Source organism: Podarcis vaucheri, assembly GCF_965113315.1.
Source record: "Podarcis vaucheri genome assembly, chromosome: 13".
Lineage (NCBI taxonomy): Eukaryota > Metazoa > Chordata > Lepidosauria > Squamata > Lacertidae > Podarcis > Podarcis vaucheri.
Genome location: NC_138751.1, coordinates 16,722,266 through 16,739,647, shown reverse-complemented (window position 1 = coordinate 16,739,647; position 17,382 = coordinate 16,722,266). Strand labels below are relative to the sequence as shown.

General features: G+C 48.1%; 1 protein-coding gene across 1 annotated transcript; it reads right to left on the bottom strand.

Annotated features, from left to right (window-relative positions):
* Positions 1-104: 104 nt before the first annotated feature.
* Positions 105-16,538, bottom strand: SLC5A2 (solute carrier family 5 member 2). Its single transcript, XM_082194617.1, has 15 exons — positions 16,404-16,538; positions 13,443-13,514; positions 12,604-12,708; positions 11,909-11,968; positions 10,804-10,908; positions 10,444-10,549; positions 7,976-8,056; positions 6,907-7,136; positions 5,823-5,958; positions 4,598-4,705; positions 4,250-4,400; positions 3,573-3,741; positions 2,710-2,925; positions 1,909-2,080; positions 105-1,406 (listed from the first exon to the last, which is right to left on the bottom strand). Exons 1-15 carry the CDS (start codon positions 16,512-16,514, stop codon positions 1,180-1,182), a joined length of 2,049 nt encoding a protein of 682 aa, XP_082050743.1. The 5' UTR covers positions 16,515-16,538; the 3' UTR covers positions 105-1,179.
* Positions 16,539-17,382: the final 844 nt, after the last annotated feature.

Genomic DNA, 17,382 nt, shown 5'->3' with positions numbered 1-17,382 from the left:
CGTTAAGTTTAAAAGTGTTTCTTCTTTTCCATTTTGTGTGTGAAAATGTTATATGTGTGCATGTAGTAGTTTTGCAGTACCGATAACTTCCTTGTGCATTTTTGAGGCCTGTATTTGTCAAATTGAACTTTCAGGCAGACACATCTCCATTCCTGACAGAATAAGTTGCAGTGGGAACTTGCCCTCCTTCCGGTTCCCCATTTGCCTTCGGCCTAGAACATACAAAAGCACGTTGGCCATTTTCACAGTCACATTTATTCCCCCTTTCTTTGGCCTCTCTGTTTTCCAAAACATTGGGTCTGGATGCTGCTGGTGCTGTCAGATGGGCGGCCTTCGGGGGGGGGGGGGAATGGGCAGGCCAGCATTGCCTACCTCAAACCAAGTCATAAGGGAGGTACCCTTATGCCTGACTCTCATGACCTCCATGTGGCTTTGGAGGAACTAAACAACCTCTGCTACACCGACCTTGGTGAAAATGGTGATGACGGCATGAGGGGTACTTGGATTCCAGGGGCTGCACAAATGTGATGAAGGTGAAAAGTATTGGGAGAAAGTGTGTGGTTTGGATGACCAGACCTAAGAAAAGTAGAAGCATGGACAAGAAGCTAGAATGTCTTGCTCTAGGGACTCGAAGGGGTGAGGACCCCAGGTGCCAAATCGGTGGGGCCCCCAAGAAGAACGTGCCATTCTTTTATTTTTTTGCAACGCCACTAACATTGGGTGGTTTGTCTTTCATTGCAGGCTTCATACCTTTGAGGTGAGGGCTGTGGGAGAGAGGCAGTATATGTGGCATTGCACAGAGGAACGAAGAAGGGCCTTCAAAATGGAGCGTCTTGCTACAGCACGGACGGGGAGCCAGTACCCTTCCCTGATGTTAGACTACAAAGCACATCGTCCCTGGCCATGCTGGTTGGGGCTGATGGGAACTGGAGTCCAACAACACCTGAAAGGTCTCAGCTTCTCCTTCCGTGTGTTGCATTACGATGCCCTCTCTGACTTGGATTACAAGGGTTGGTCTTGGGTGGGCTTGGGTGATCCTGGCTGGTGGGTTAATGACTGCTTGTTCCCTGACAACTCCTTGATGCCACTGTCCCTCAGAGGCTGAAGTTATGCCCAGGTGGGGTTGGTGGATAAGAGGGTGTCAAGAGGTTTACGGAGAGCTGTCGTCCTGGGTGGCGCTCAGGCATAGTAGCCCCACAAAAATATCGCTAGGGCCATCATGACGACGGCGTTGATGTTGACGACGCGCCTCCATGTTGGATGCTCGGTGATGTCTGTCAGGCGCCGCAGCTCCTCAGCTTTCTCTTCTGGGCTCGGCTCTGGCTGCTCCTGGCTGTCTGCTGCCACCCCACAGAACCAGCCGAGGCACCGGCGCAGCCTGCCAGAGGAGGCCGCTGCTTTGGGATCTGCGCAGGGAGGGGAAGAAACAGAGGATGGTCAGGGCCTACAAGGCTGTGTGATTGAGGCCACCTCAGAAGGAAAACGACGCCACCGAGTAGTAAGTGGTTTGGGGCCTCCTGCAGGGATAGTTAAGAGGGGAAAAGTGGGATGGCCTGCCTCTCATCTCCTGATACTGGCTCAGGGCTGAATGTGGCCCCATGAGCCCCTCTCACTGGCCCTTGGAACTTTCCCCAGGACTTTGCCTCTCACTGGCTTTGCCTCAAAACTCAGTTGGTTTTGCCTGGCTGGAATGTGTCCTCGAACTCATGTCTCTGAATGGAGGATCGAGACAGGTGTGTGAGTGTGTGTATCTGCCCTACTTCACAAAAGTAAAATTTGCATTTGCTTCTCCCATTTTTGCACCTGACCCTGCACGTGGCCCTCGGAAAGCTGTCCAGTAGGGAACATGGCCCTTGGGGTGCGAAAGGCTTCCCACCCTTGCGATACAAAGCCTCCTCTCCGCCTCACCCTCCACCTCCAGCGCCTGCTCCAGCCTCCCGTTCCTGGCGGCTTCCATCTCTGCATGTTCCCGGCGCCGCTGCCGGGCAGCCTCCCTTTGTTTGGCTTCCTCCTCTTCCTCCGTGTCCAGATCAACTCGCTCCTCTTTACTGTGTCTGAGGCTGAACACCAGGCGATGCAGCTAGGGTGGCAAGACGGGTGGATTGGTTAGACGCAAGGTGCATGGTTGCGCTGCTCGCCTGCCACCCTTTATCTCTCGCCCAAGCCCCCCTCCCCTTCCCTTGACAACGGATGGGCAAAGATAGTATTGTTATGAGTTGGCAGACGGGTCGGTTGTATGCCTGGGCCCCCTTCTAAGTCTTGGAATAGCCAGGCTAGCTTCCTAGTGAGGCGATAGCCTGGGTAATGGGCCATTAAGGCACCAAAGGAAGTGGCTCTGTGCCAGAGAACAAATGGGGGGGGGCACTCCATCAACTGGTTGGTAGTTAGACCATAGTTTGTTAAATGCGATGAGAACTATAGTTTTGTGATGGGGAAAACAACAGTTCCCAGGATTCTTGTGTGTGCTCTAAATATACTTTTCTGTGGCTCATCTTTCATACCACTAGGCCTGCCTTCCCCAAAATGAGCTACACCCCCACCATGCATTTAAAGACTGTAAACTAGAGTTGGGCTTTTCGAGGCTGCAGATTTGGAGGTGGCAACCTTCAGTTGTCTTGGCAGTGAGGCACTGTCACTCTATAGCCCTCAGTTTAGGTTTGTGTGCCAGATTCACGTGGACTCCTCTGCCCACCCGGCCTCTATACTTACGTGTTTCTCAGGGATAGGTGAGGTGCAGAGAGAGACACCCACTGCAATGGTGGCCGTGAGGCAGAAGAGGATGAAAGCAAAGTAGAGATAGTGGACTCCACAGATCAGGCGAGGGCAGGTGCTGGGGAAGAGGCAACTTCCTGTCCCATAAAAAAATTCCGGGATCATCCGGGCCATGCCTATGGCTAGCCCCCCCACCAGTCCCCAGAACGCACCCTAAAGAGGGAGAGAGAAAAACAGGGTGAAAGAGAAGGATGAACAACAACAGAGCCAAGGGGCTGGGCTAGGTCTGGCTGCTTTGAATGCTTTCTAACCCTAATATTTGCTTGTCCTGTTCTTTTTGGTCTCCTGTGCTGCACCCTAAAATTGAGGTCCGCAGTAGAACCTGAACAAGGATGGATCCTAAAATAAACCTGTGACATGCTTTATGGAGAGTTAGGCTTCTTTGCAGTGACTTCTCTGTACAGTGGTACCTCGGGTTAAGTACTTAATTCGTTCTGGAGGTCTGTACTTAACCTGAAACTGTTCTTAACCTGAAGCACCACTTTAGCTAATGGGGCCTCCTGCTGCTGCTGCGCCGCCGGAGCACAATTTCTGTTCTTATCCTGAAGCAAAGTTCTTAACCTGAAGCACTATTTCTGGGTTAGCGGAGTCTGTAACCTGAAGTGTATGTAACCTGAAGCGTATGTAACCTGAGGTACCACTGTATCTTCTATTCCAGGGGTTCCCCATCCCCCGAGCACCTGAATTCCATATCCCAAAATGGCTACTGCCTATCACTCAGATATCTTCGGCACCTGGCTTTCCTTTCCGCTGACTGAGTGTCCCTTTCCCATGCTGGCCCCTTCCCGAATGTCACTCACCTGCTCGTTAACTCTTTTGACAAAGAGCCCAAGGAGAAAGATGGCCGCAATTGGCGGGGCCAAGTAGCTGCTGACGGACTGGATGTAGTCGAAGAGCTGGCCCCCCTGGGCCGCCTGCACCACTGGGATCCACGCAATGCTCACCCCCACAAGGAGCAGGATCCACACTCTGTGGGGAGCAACAGCAAGGTGAGAACGCAGCACCCCCCTTGGGGAGAGCAGGACAATGGAGGCACCACCAAAGGCAGTTAGCCAGCGGTGCTTGGTTGCAGTTGGGGAGAGATTTCTGCAGGTCCTTGCCTTGTGCTGTGGAATCACCTGGTTTGGTTTTCCAATTTTTACAAAAGCCATCTTGGCAGTCGACGTCTCTGGCCTGCGGTTGTTGCTAGTTTTTCTAATGTAAAAAGTGTATTTGTTCCGTGACAGTTTCTAGGGTTTTCGAATATGTCCCTACAGCAGAATGGAGGCAAACTGGACCCATCCTGAGCTCCCCATTTCTGCTACAGGGCACCATTAAGTTATCTTAATGAATGAAGTGGTACTCAATGGGCGTGGGGCACATAGCTGTCAACTTTCCCATTTTCTTGCGAGGAATCCTATTCAGAATAAGGGAATTTCCCTTTTAAGAAAGGGAAACGTTGACAGCTATGGTGGCACAACCCAGCACTCTTCCTCACCTGCCCACGATCAAGAGCTCCTTGTCGCTGGCTTGCGGCCTCAGGCGGTTGTAGATGTCCATGGTGAAGAGGGTACCGCTGCTGTTGAAGATGGAAGCCAGCGAGCTCATTAATGCCGCCAGCATCACAGCCAGCATGAGACCCCGGAGGCCTGCAGAGGGGAGACACAATGAAGTGGGAAGGGAAGCAGGTCCGTCTTCCTTGGAGCTCAGCATCTCTCAGGTGACACAGATGGAGCTGGTCAGAATCCATAATAAGGCGAGCGCAGTGGGTTCCAAAGGACTCAGGATTTCAAGCGCAATAAAGTCAGGCAAAACCCGCCCTCCCCTTAACACCACCACTCCTTACCACTCGGCATGAGAGACACCACCAGTTTGGGGTACGCAATGTTGGAGCACCCAACCTCCGTGCCACAGATCCGTTTGCATTCCTCTGGGATGACACAAGCCACTTCGTCTGAGAAAGCAGAGGGGACGCAATGTAACTCCCGGATTAAAATAACTGCAGGTGTCACCGGCCTGTCAATACATTTGGATCTTTGAACGAGGGTCGTGGGGGCCGCCCCTTCTCCCCACTTGCAGAGGGACAGGAAGTGAGAAATTGTGTGCACACCTACTTCTCTTTTCCAAAGGATTTAGATGAAAGTCTGATTCTGCAGACTTATTCTGAACCTGGAAAAGCCCCCAGAGCTGAAAGGGGAAGACGTGGCACTCTTCCAACTTCCTTGTTTCAGCTCTGTGTATTTTTCAAGGAAGGGAAAGACAACCACCTCATGCCCAAGGACTGGTGAGTTGTGGGGGGAGCTGCAGGTGTCATGGGAAGACTGCAGGGGTGCCATCAATTCTGGACTGATGTTTTGTGTGTGCACTGCTTACTAGGTGATGGGCCAGAGGTGTTGGCTTTTACGTTGTAGGTAGCCAATGTCTAAATAGGTGCTTACGTCCTACCCTCAAAGAACCATGGGAAGTTTAGTTTACCCCCCACAGAGCCACAATCCCCTGCACCCTTAAGCTATAGTTCCCAGGAATCTTTGGCAGGAAAATGTGTTTTAAATGTATGGTGTGCATGCAACCTAAATTCTTAAACTGTCGTAAATCTCTCGAGGTCTCCAAGGCCACAACAAAAGTGAAGGAAAAAGCTGGAGAGCTGGAAGTTTCTACCTGCTGAGAGGAACCAAACTCACATTCTAGCTTCTAGAAGGGTAACTGTGTTAGTGTTTTTCAGCAAAAGCAGGAAAGAGCTTTGTGGCGGTTGCAGGCTAACAAATGTACCATGGCCTAAGATTATCTGATTAAATCTTAAATGCATGCAGAATAAGTGCATCTGCCCAGTCGCAACAGCACTGGTTAGTGAGGGCAACACATATATTGAGAATAAAAGCCCGTCAGCTCTGTTCAGGCCACTGGTGACAGGACTGAAGGTTTTGGTTGCATTGTACGTTGGCGGTCTAGCAACAGTGGCACGCACTGAGATCAGGAAAGCACTCCAAATTTTTTCCGCCTTCATGGAATACCAGGACGTGGCCTCCTTCCCTCAGTTCCAACCTGCCTCCCCAGCTCTCCCAGGTGTTTACCTGGATACAGGATCCGGCTGATCATGCCGGGCATAACCATAAGAAACATGGGCAGCAGTTTGAGGTAGCCACAAAGGATGCAGCCAGCTTTGACATGGGTGAGGTTCTTCCCAGCCAGGCACCTCTGCACGATCACCTGTGCGGGATGAAAACAGGAACTTTTGCTGACAGTCATCTTGTCCATGATTTAGCTAATGCCTTTACACTGGAGGTGGGGTGGGGTGGCTTTCACCCTGAGGATCCCTCACCTGTCATTCAACAAATGTCATCATGATGTCAGGTGCTTGGCAGACAAGTGAGACCACCCACCTTTCAATAGCGAAAACCACAATAATAATAATAATAATGTTTATACCCCTCTCATCTGTCAAAGCTGGTGGATGGGGTGGAGCAGGATGTAAATCGCTGCTCATAAATTCCGCTTTTTGCAAGGATTGACTATGCACAGTAGGTCCCTGCAAGATTTAACACCTCCACATCCCCATTTATGAACTGATGGGCAGGGAACAGGGCCACACAGCCAAACTGAGCAAACTCAAACCCATCAGGATGACGTCAGCTACCGGTAATTGACAAGTGGCCTTTTTTTTTTTTAATTTGCTAGCAGGAGGTTCCCCAACCCACTTTGTGCAAATCTATGGTGCAACTGCACTTGGAAAAACTGAATACTAGTGTTTTCCAATTGGCTAAGTACTGCAGACCCCCTGTTTTTCAAACGCCAAGCCCCTGCTTTTGAAAGTTGTGATATCTCTGTGCTAGTTTTTGTTATGTGAATGGTGCCATGGGGACCCCCTGGGTGGGTTACGCGGACCCCCGGTTGGGAACCACTGCTGTATATACAGTTCTGGCCTTTGCAACTCAAATAGCACAAAGCTGGAAAAGGTGCAGGAAACTGAAACCAGAACGATCAAGTCCTGGTTGCAGAAAAGTTACAACGTTTGAGGCTTTTTAGATTAGAAAGGCGGCGAGTCAGAAACTGGGTGTTGAAATCCAGAGGAAAAGGGTATGATCTTGTGCAAGAAGGCATTAGGAGATTGCGATAGAGCCAGGCAGAGACAGAGAGATACTCTCGCCCTTGCCTTACCTGGTCAGTGCACCAGTACCAGAGAGAATTGATGGAGAGGCCAAGGATAACAGCCGGCCAGGGCATGTCGCTGACGACAGCATCTCTCATCATCTGAAAGGAGTCTTCGCGGGGCAGGTAGCAGGAGGCTGAGATGTTGTAGAGAGTGGGGTTCGGGGAGAGGGTCTGCCTGGGAAGAGCCTGCATGTACTTGTCGAACACCGCCTGGTAACCTCCCACTGCGTTAAAGGCTGCAGCGGAATAGAGGCAATTTAAAGACAGGAAATGGCACACCCACTCATAATGTCACCCCAAACATCTGCTACGGTTGCCCAGACTTTTCCTTCCAACCCCAAAAGAACCCAGGCGTTCTCCACCACAAGTAATTCACAAATAAAGATTGTTTTTAGAACAAGACTTTCAAACCAGAGTCGTACAAGGGATACCGAGATGAAATGTGGAAGATGCACAGCTGAGTTATCTCATCAAAAATAATAATCCTAGTTTAAAAATAAGTAAAAATATTTATTTAGCACCAGTGCAAATCAGGATATTGGTTTTTTGTGGAGTGGTGGTGGTAAAAATAAGAAGTGTTTTGGATCAGAAATGTAGACTGGAAACGTGGAGGAAATTGCTAAAATGGTGATGACCAGAGTTTAATTTTTTTTTAAAAAAGCATTTTAGCTTTATAGCTCTCTTTATTGCTTTAATTTAAGCACCACTTTTTTAATGTTTTAAGTTCAGAAAATATTTCATTAATATCTAATATATTTCTTTGAAAAACAGTGGGGAAAGCATTTTAGCACTGATTAAAAGCTTGTTTGTTGATTTGTTTAATGTCCCACCTTCAAGGACCTTAAGGTGGCATAAGGGGTGGATTCTATCTCCTCCCCATTTTATCTTCACAACAATCCTGTGAGGTAGGTTTGGCTAAGAGTCAGTGACTGCCCCGAGGTCACCCAGTGAGGACTTGGACCCTGCTCTTCCAGATCCTCGTCCAAACCTCTAACCATTGCACCCTACTGACTCTGTTGCCAATATGATGCCCATGCTTCAGTGTCATATGCACCACGGGAAGTGACCTACTCACCAAACCCCATCAGGACACAGGATCCACCAATCATGACGAATGACTGGATTGTGTCTGTGAACATCAGCGCTGCCAACCCACCTGGAGGAAAGACAGGAGAAGGCCATGCGCAGGTCACAGGGAACCGTATTACTGCACTAAATCATAGAATCATAGAGCTGCAGAGTTGGAACAGGGATCCTGGGGATCACCTTGTCATTTGGTTGATCCATCTCACTTGGCACCAGCTGAACTTTAGACTGTAAGCTCCTCAGGGCAAAGACCTGTCCTCTTAAACTCTGTAAAGCCGTATGTGCGCAAGAGGCTCTGTCGAAATGCTACCACTATAACACAGACCAGCAACAGCTCGGGGTTTCTCAAGGGCATTAAAGGAATAACCAGACCTGTTCTTCCTGCTCATCATTAGTCAGGCTGCTTATCTTTTTTTCTGGCAGGGATCCTTAATGTCGGTCAGAAATTCAACAGGTGAACTCTCCCTCAGGATGAGGCAAAGCTTTGCCTGTTGAAGCTCTGCCTGCTGCATAGGTATTTAAAGGCACCTTCAGTTGTACATTCGTTCAGTTTATATCCTGCCCTCCCTCCCAAAGGAGTGGTTAATGTACAGATGACAAAATGTGTTTTAAAAACAACCGCAGCCAATGATTTCAGGACAGAAAACTAGAAACATCGGCAACTTCATCCATGAGGTGGAAGCGTCATGGAGTGACAGTGCTTTGAAAAATGGGTGCCTAATCTGTGGATCAGTAGTAGCTTTATTATACGTGCCATTGATGTTTGCCATTTTCAGGTAGCCTAGCCTGTTTGTTATTAATTTTTCGAAAAATAGGGAATGCCTCAACTCTTCAAGGAAACAACACCTGAATGCCCAGAGCACCAAACCTCAGTGGGGTGTGTAAGCAGCGGTTATGCATTACTGAGGCATTCTGCCCATGGTCTGAGGTACATTTCTTTGCATATTTTCAGCCAGAGTTAGGCCCTTAGCCCTTGCTGCTGTGTCTTATTTTTTAAAAGTGCCTCATAGAAGTGGGGTCCCCCAGTTTGGGGAAAGGGGGTTGAATCCTTTCCTCCTCCTCCTCAGCTGCTCCTATTAGCCCAGGAAGCAGTTTTTGGAGCCAAATAGAGCTTAGTTCTTCTTCTTGTTGTTGTTGTTTAGTTGTGTCCGACTCTTCGTGACCCCATGGACCAGAGCACGCCAGGCACTCCTGTCTTCCACTGCCTCCCACAGTTTTTAGTTCTTCTACCTGGGGCAAATAGAAGCTGGGGGTGGGAAACTGGAGTTTACTCAGAAAAGGCTGCGCTTGAAGATCTGAGGGCAGAAAATGTGCGTAATGTCCCCAGGGGTAAGATTGCCTATGTGCCGGGATGGAGGGAAGGGGAGATAATGCAGTGAGAAGAGGCTCCCTCCTTTGTGATTCAAACACACAAAGAGTGCAAAGTCCATTTCTAAGCAGGGGGTGGGTTGGTGGGTGGTCCCTTAGCCTATGTTTTGTTGGGAAATCGTATGCAATTAACTTGGTTAATGCAAGGAGTAACGGCCATGCTTGGCACAGCATTTCTTCTCTGTCACACACACACACACACACGAGAGAGAGAGAGAGAGAGAGAGAGAGAGAGAGAGAGAGCGCTTGCCTTTCAATCTCTCTCACTCTCATATTGTCTGTCACTCACTGCAATACATACACACTCTTCTCCTCTCACATACATACACACGCTGCTTCCCTTTTCTCCCTCTCCCATTCTCTCTCTCTTCCACATATGTGCACAGACCTGCCTATCTACCTCTTTGAGGTTTCCATCTTATGCACTAGAAATGACTGCCTGTCCTTCCATTAGACCAGCAGTTCCACAAAATAGCAGCAAATATTTTATTATTTAATTCATTCTTATTTTCTCTTTGCTTCCTGGGATGGGAAGAGGCACATGTGGGATTTTCTGTCTCAGATGCAAGCAAGCAAGCAAGCAAACAAACAAACCCTTGACTAGTCCTGGGTGCTATTAGTATCATGGGCTTTGAAGATGCTCAAACTCACGACAAAAAGAAGAAACGTGCTAAGAGGAAGGCACACTTGGCAAATCCACACAGATGTCCCCACTGTGGAAGGACATGTGGATCCATAATTGGCCTCCACAGTCACTTACAGACTCACTGTTAAAACTGTGTTTATGGAAGACAATCTTACTCGGCTACGAGTGATTGAAGAAGAAGAAGAAGAAGAAGAAGAAGAAGAAAGCTATTAGTATAATATAGCTTGAGTCTGGGGATGAGGTGTCATTTGCCCTTGTACCTGTCAAGCACGTTGACTTGCAGCAGTTAACAGGTTGACTGTCTGAAAAGCTGGTTTCTGCTGTGGTTAAAGGGGCATGAACAGGTCAGGCTGCCTCTCTCTCATGGCCGGTTGGCAACCCGCTTCTCTATTGTATTCCCTGCCACCAGCCTGTTCCGATAACCATTTCAACGTTCCAGTTACCTGTCACTGTGTAAATGGTGGTTATGATCAGGAGGGCTATGACGGCCACATAAATATTCCAGCCCAAAGCTTGCTGGATGAAGACGGCTCCAGAGAACATGTCCACCTGCCAGGTGAGAAAGAGAAAGCCCAAGTCCATAGATCATGGCTAATGCCCCCCAAAGAAATCAGACTGGGAAAGGGGTTCTTCCCTCTCCAAGAGGAGGCTGGGGGAGGGGACAGGCTTTGCCGGGCAGTTTCCGTTCACCATTAAAATGGCCTTCTCTCCTCAGGTGGAAGTGGACCAGCCAAACCCTTGTTGGAAATCCTGCACCCGCTTGCCCACCCTCTCAGTTCTTCATGCCCAGAGAAATGACCTACTGAGATCTTGGTGAAGATATACATGAAAAGGGAGAGGACGGAGAGGTAGAGTCGGATACGTTTGCCCCCAAAGCGCTTCTTCAGGTACTGTGGCATCGTGATGACCTGCAGGGGGAGGGAATCAGCAGGGGAGATGTCACTGCTGTCTTTTAGAGTGTTCAAGCAAGAGCCACATAACGTTCGCTCTGCACTAGCAAGGAGTTAATCTTTCAGAGGGGCAACGCCTAAACCCTGGAACTCCCTGCCCATTGACATTAAACAGGCAACTTTGCACTACTGTTTTAGATGCCTGCTAAAAATGCCATTCTTCTTTGGCAAGCCTTTCTAGACATGTAATTTGTGTGTGTGATTGTTGACTTTTTTTAAAGCTTACATTATGATGATAAATTTAAAGTCAACTTGTTAACATTTGATTGCACATTTAAAATGAATTCTCTGCTTAAATCTGCAGCTTATTGGTGTAGCAGAGGTGCGGGGAACCTTTGTCCCTCCAGATTGTTGCTGAACTACAACTCCCATGATCCCTGGCCAATGGCCGTGCTTGCCGGGGCTGAATGGCTTGTAGTTCAGCAACATCTGGAAGGTCCGAGGTTCTCCACACCTGGTCTAATAAATAGGTATTAATGGCACACAGCTGTATATGGAAAAAGGGGAGCTTCTGGTTCCAAGGGTGAGCTTCTTAGCATGCTCCCTGGGATGAATCCAATATTTTGGCTCTGCTCTTCCATTCCCAACCTACTAGCCTCCTCCTAGACCCGAGGACAAACATCCTGGTTTTCCATCGTCTTTTCTCTTGCCTCCCAAGCCCACTCAGCATCTTCCTCTTCTCCTGCCCTCAGGTTTCACACACCAGTCGTTGTTTGACATAGCCAAGGAGTTAAGAATGCTGGATTTAGACATGGGAGACCTGAGTTCAAACTTCTGCGCAGCCATGATGCTAGCTGGGTGACTGCAGATCAGTCCCCATCGCTCAGCCCAACCCACCTCCTCACCCAGTACAGTTGTGAGGAAAACATTGGAGTCAGGGAGAACCATGGGGCTACCCTGGGTTCCTTGAAGAGATTTCAAATGTCACAAAGAAGCAAGCAACGTGTGTTCTTATTACCCCAGCTGTGAGGTAGACCGGGACGAAGAGCCATCCTAGGAGGAGGACAAGGAAGAGAGCCTGGGAGGAAAGAGAGAAGTGGGTTAGGGTGGTTCAAGTTCTCACTTAAAAAAAGAAATCTTGTTTTTTGGTAGGGCTTCTATGTCATTAACATGTACGTAAGAGGCAGAAATGTAATGGGTGAAGTTTCCTCTATCGCTGCCTTTTCACGTTGGGAAAATCAACACTAGTTGAATGTCTATAGGAAAAGTGGTGAATCTCAGGCTTGGGGGCCAGATGTGGCCCTCAAGACCTCTCTGCCTGGCCCTCAGAACTCTTCCCAGGCCCAACCACTCACTGGCCCCTGCTTCACACCCTCTTTGAGTGCTTGTGCCTGGCTGGAATGTTCCCTTGCACTCTGATCTTGCCTCTGGACGGCCTGGGTGAAGGACGGAGTGTGCGTATGCCTAGAAACTAGCTTACTGTACAAAGGTAGAATTTGCGTGTGTTGCCCCTTCCACTTTCTACTATGGCCCACCCACAGATGGCAGATGGCCCTCAGAAAGCTGCCCAGGTGACAGCAGGCCCCGATCCAAGTGTGTATGTGATCAGTCCTGCTTTCAGTTTCCGTTCGCCGAATGAAAGCGTCTTGCCTCCCCACCCGCACGCTGTGTTTCCCAGAAAAACAAAGATGGAGCCTGCAGTCCATTGCTTACGTTCCACTCGAATCCTGCCACGGCCAGGCCGGTCGCTGCCCCAGTGCCTGCCAAGCCCACAAAATGACCGCTGCCGATGTTGCTGGCAAAGAGAGAGGCGCCGATCTGTGGGCACACCAACCGCCAAAGAAGGAATAGGGCTTGACGTTCCCCACGCACACCACCAAACAAAACACCAAAGCCCACCCACCATCTTGACCTTGGTGCTTCTTCCCTCTCTTCCCTCCTGTCTCCAATTTCATCCAATGTCCTAAATATTTTAATTCTCGCCATGCCATGCCTATTCATCATCTTAATTTATTTCTCACTTTCTTTTTGCTTCTCTGTATTTTTCCTCTTCGCTCCTGGTCTTCCCTATCTTCTGATCTATCTTCCCACCCTCCCATTCTCATAATCTCATTTCATTCCTATCCATCCCTCTCCCCAACCTGAAGTATTTGGCGCAGGTGTTTCGAGCCTCAGGACTGGGGGTCAAATACAGCTCTCTGGCCTTTGGGGCTCTCCCTGGGGCCACACCCCTAAGCAGCCTTGCTTCACACCTTCATTGGGATGTGTCCTTGAATTCTAATAATGCCTTTTGCTTCCCTGAATGGTGGGGAGGGAGAGGTGTGTGACTCTGTCTGGAAACTAGCCTACTGTACAAAGGTAAACATCCACGGCTTCGCCCATTTTTGCCTGTGCACTTGACCTGCGGCCCCCAGAAAGTTGCCATAAAGGGGAATGTGGCCCTCAGGCTGAAAAAGCTTTCCCATTCTCTGATTTGGGGCCTCTTTCCCCCTGTTCCCAAGCCCCAGGGCTCCCATCTCTTCCTTTGTTCCTGTCCATTTTCTGTTACTCACCGGCCACCACACCATGTTCCTACCAGCCAAGAAATATCCCCTGACGGTACCCCTGTTGGTCCGGCACATCGACTGTGAGCCAAGAGAGAGAGGAAAGGTGGTGTGAGTAGACATTGTGGAAGGGCTCAGCCATTTTGGGGTGTGTGTGTTATAATATGGGGCATATTTCTTGCCCTGGCTGCATCAAAAGGAGACAAGCACAGAGGGAACAGAGCCCATCCTCTAGGGAACAGATTGTTCCATTGCTAATCTGTTCAATTTTACACCTCATTACCAGCTTGCTAGTACATTCCTGACCGATGTAGCTTTTTGCAATCATTAACCCATCTGGAACGACCAGGCCTAGGATCAAAGAAGAGAGACAAGGATGGGGAGAAAAGCAGAAAATATGCCCAGTGTGACAGGCCTCCCTGCTTGAATGTGGGGCAGAGAAACCCTGTAGGAGAGGAGAACAGCAAAGGAAAGTCTTGAGGCAGTGTTTGGGTTCTAGGTTCTAGGTTCCTCAACTGCATTTACAGGGTCAGGAAGTAGCCACCTCAGGCAGCATAACGGAACAGACTGCCCCCAGTTAAATTTAACACATTTTTAAAAATAACTTAGTTAATAACATCCAAGTAACTTGCAGTTTGAATTATGGTGCTGGAGGAGACTCTTGAGAGTCCCATGGACTGCAAGAAGATCAAACCTATCTATTCTTAAGGAAATCAGACCTGAGTGCTCACTGGAAGGACAGATCCTGAAGCTGAGGCTCCAATACTTTGGCTACCTCATGAGAAGAGAAGACTCCTTGGAAAAGACCCTGATGTTGGTAAAGATGGAGGGCACAAGGAGAAGGGGACGAGATGGTTGGACAGTGTTCTCAAAGCTACAAACATGAGTCTGACCAAACTGCGGGAGGCAGTGGAAGACAGGAGTGCCTGGCATGCTCTAGTCCATGGGCTCACGAAGAGTCGGACATGACTAAATGACTAAACAATAAAACTTGCAGTTTAGGTATACACAGATTAGTTTAAATCTTTGTATTTATCTGCAGTGCCTTGGGAGAAGTTTGCTATATTAATCAGGCTTTTAAAAAGAAGAAGTTCTAGTTGCATCTTTGAGAGGTGTCAATATAGGCTCACAGTGGCCTTTCATGGGTTTGAGACTTGGTTCCATTCCATGTGTTGACACATCGACCTGTCAATCATGGGTGACAATCAGGTTTCAACAGCAAATGAGCCTTGCAAAATCGGCGAATGAACACCGATGCTCCTGCGAATGATCTCAGGATTGAGCTGGGAAAGAAAGGTTTAGGTAGTTTCTGAGCTACCCTGGACCGAAGTTGTTTTGTAAATTAATATAAGAATCTTGTTTCTGGCTCAGAAGCAGATGGGCAGCCAGTGCAGCTGCTTTAACAAAACTTAAAAGGGTGTGATGTGTTTCTGAAAACATCTGCTCCAACCTTCGGGCAAATTTATCAGTTGGTGTCTTCTGCCCAATTGGGACTGGAAGGGTGGAAGGCAGGAAGGACCACAGGAGGTGGACTGAGAGCCAGTGATAGGTGGAGTCTAGTTTTGCTCCCCAACCTCCTCCCTGAAGGCATCTAGAAGAGAAACACTAAGATCAAGGAGGAGGAAGCTGACGGGCAATGCGCCCCCAGCCTGGTTACAAGTAAGAAGGTGGTCTGGCGGGGGCTGGCTGAAAGCCAACCAAAGTTGGAGGAGCAGCCCTAATGGACCAGCACCCCCACAAATTTATTCTGCCTTTTTCATGCTTATGGTTATTATTAATGACATTTTGTCACTGAGTAATCCTTTGAGTGAACCGTTAGAGTGCATTTGAATCTAACACTTCAGCTGCTTTTCATTCTCCTTTCTGTAAATTTGTTTTATTTATGCTATTTATACAGGACACTTAATCTCCAGGATTTCTAAGCAGTCTACATAAAAAATTCTAAAAAGTATACGATGAATAAAACCAATTAGAACCAATCTCCATCCCACCAACACACAGTGCCTAAAATAAATGAAAAATTATTATCAAAACAGGTGAACTTAAAATGCCTGTTGGAACGGAAAAGTCTTTGTCAAGCGCTTGACATTCAATGGGGGTGGGGTGGTGGTTTTGTCTAATTTCAGCTGGGGGGGGGGGTTTCCATACGATTTGATTCACAATATTGAATGTGTGGCTTCTGGTGGATACAAGCCGTGTATCGGTGGCATTGGGGGCCACTAACAGAGACTCCCCCAAATATCTCAGTGGTCAGGCCAGGGATATATGGAATCAGGCTGTCCTTAAGAGACCCTGGACCCAAGTTGCCTTGTAAATGAATAGACGAGCCTGAAATACTCTGAGAGAAGACATGGAAGACTCAAATGGAGAGATGATAGTGGGTGGATGAGTTGTGTTTGGGCTAGAATAATAGAATCTTAGAATTGTAGATTTGGAAGGGAGTCCATCTAGTCCAATCCCTTACAATGCAGGAATCTCTTGAGCTATGCAACAAAATGAGCTGAGTAACAGAAAAATAGGTGATGGTATGCTCTTTGTCCTGGCTTGGCTCTGACAGCTCCATATTTTACCCTCAAATGCTGGTTCCAATTCCTTCCCCACAGCAAGGCAGTGTCTTTGTTTTCTAAGTGAGGAACTGAGTCCTTTCTTTCCTAGGCCACTTCCAGACTGCCTGTTTATCGAGCATTCATTGGGATCTGTCTGCAGGGAGATTAGATGATGTTGTGTATCAAACAGACTCATTTCCCGGTGCATTTTCCCATGACTTATTGCAAAAAGTCTGGTTTCAGGGGAGGAGAAACAAGTCTGTTGCACAGGAGCTCCCAATCAACTAATTGCACAACCTGAATTTTCCAGGATGGGATGGAATCCCACCTGAAAATAAAGACAGTCTGCAAAAAAAAAACACCTTAGATGAGGGAAGCGTGTTTACGTGAGAGGAGCACACCCCCTCCCTCCCTACATACATACCCACAGACCGACTCCAATGACCGCAAGGAAGTAGAAGCAGATGACGGAAATGTCTGCTGGATTGTTGATGGCCGCCCTCTCTGGCGCAAGGACTGGCGATTCCTCCTCCATGGTGCCTCAAGCTCTGACTCTCCCACAGTCAAGTAGGCAAAGTCAAGGAACTCTCTGGGGCAGCTCCTCTAGGAGTGGTGGTTAATAAAAAACTCAGTCATGGGTTGGATGTGCGATTAACTTGGACTCTACGTGGTGGATGGGAAGCAGGGCGATGTGGGGAGAGGGCAACTTCCAGGAACCCTGGCTCAAGTTGTTACCTTTTCTTTTACGGACAAAGAGTTGTGTGTCTCCACAGACAGCAACTGACATTTCATTTCAGATTCCCGGATCTCCCTTCTTGGATAAACTTCACCTGTTGGCAGTAGGGATGTCAAGGGGTGGCAATTTCCATTCTTCCCTGTGTTCATCACAATCAGCGCCGCTATAAGTTTGGCTCCTGCTAAAACCTGTTTTGTTTTTATAAATGATTTTTATTGGTTTTACATATAATCACATTACGTAGCATTGTACCCTCTTATTTTATCTTTTTGGCTCAACTGAGCCTAACAACTTCCCTCCCTCCCATCTGATGTTTTACAAAATTAAACTTTACATCTTTACATTTCGCTTCGTTTCTTATCCTCGTTATATCATTACCTAAAATATTATATTACTCAACCTTAATAGGTAGAATTTCATCTTACAAATCTTCATATAGCCCTGTTAATGATGTAAATTGCTTACAGTTGTCTTTCAAATATAATATAAATTTGTACCAGTCCTTTTGGAATGCTTGGTCTCGCTGGTTCTGGATTCTTCCTGTCAGTTTCGCCAGTTCTGCAAAGTCTATCAGCTTCATCTGCCACTATTCTTTTGCCACTATTCTGCCACTATTCCTGTTGTTTCCATCTTTGGGCTAACAAAATTCTTGCTGCAGTTGTTGCAT

What these genes read in the sequence shown, in the direction of transcription:
- SLC5A2 (XM_082194617.1), bottom strand. Translation starts at nt 16,514, where the DNA reads ATGGAGGAGGAATCGCCAGTCCTTGCGCCAGAGAGGGCGGCCATCAAC. An exon ending in CACCTATCCCTGAGAAACAC is followed by an intron (nt 2,081 to 2,709) that starts GTAAGTATAGAG and finishes TTGCCACCCTAG; the next exon opens with CTGCATCGCCTGGTGTTCAG. An exon ending in GCAGGCGCTGGAGGTGGAGG is followed by an intron (nt 1,407 to 1,908) that starts GTGAGGCGGAGA and finishes CTCCCTGCGCAG; the next exon opens with ATCCCAAAGCAGCGGCCTCC.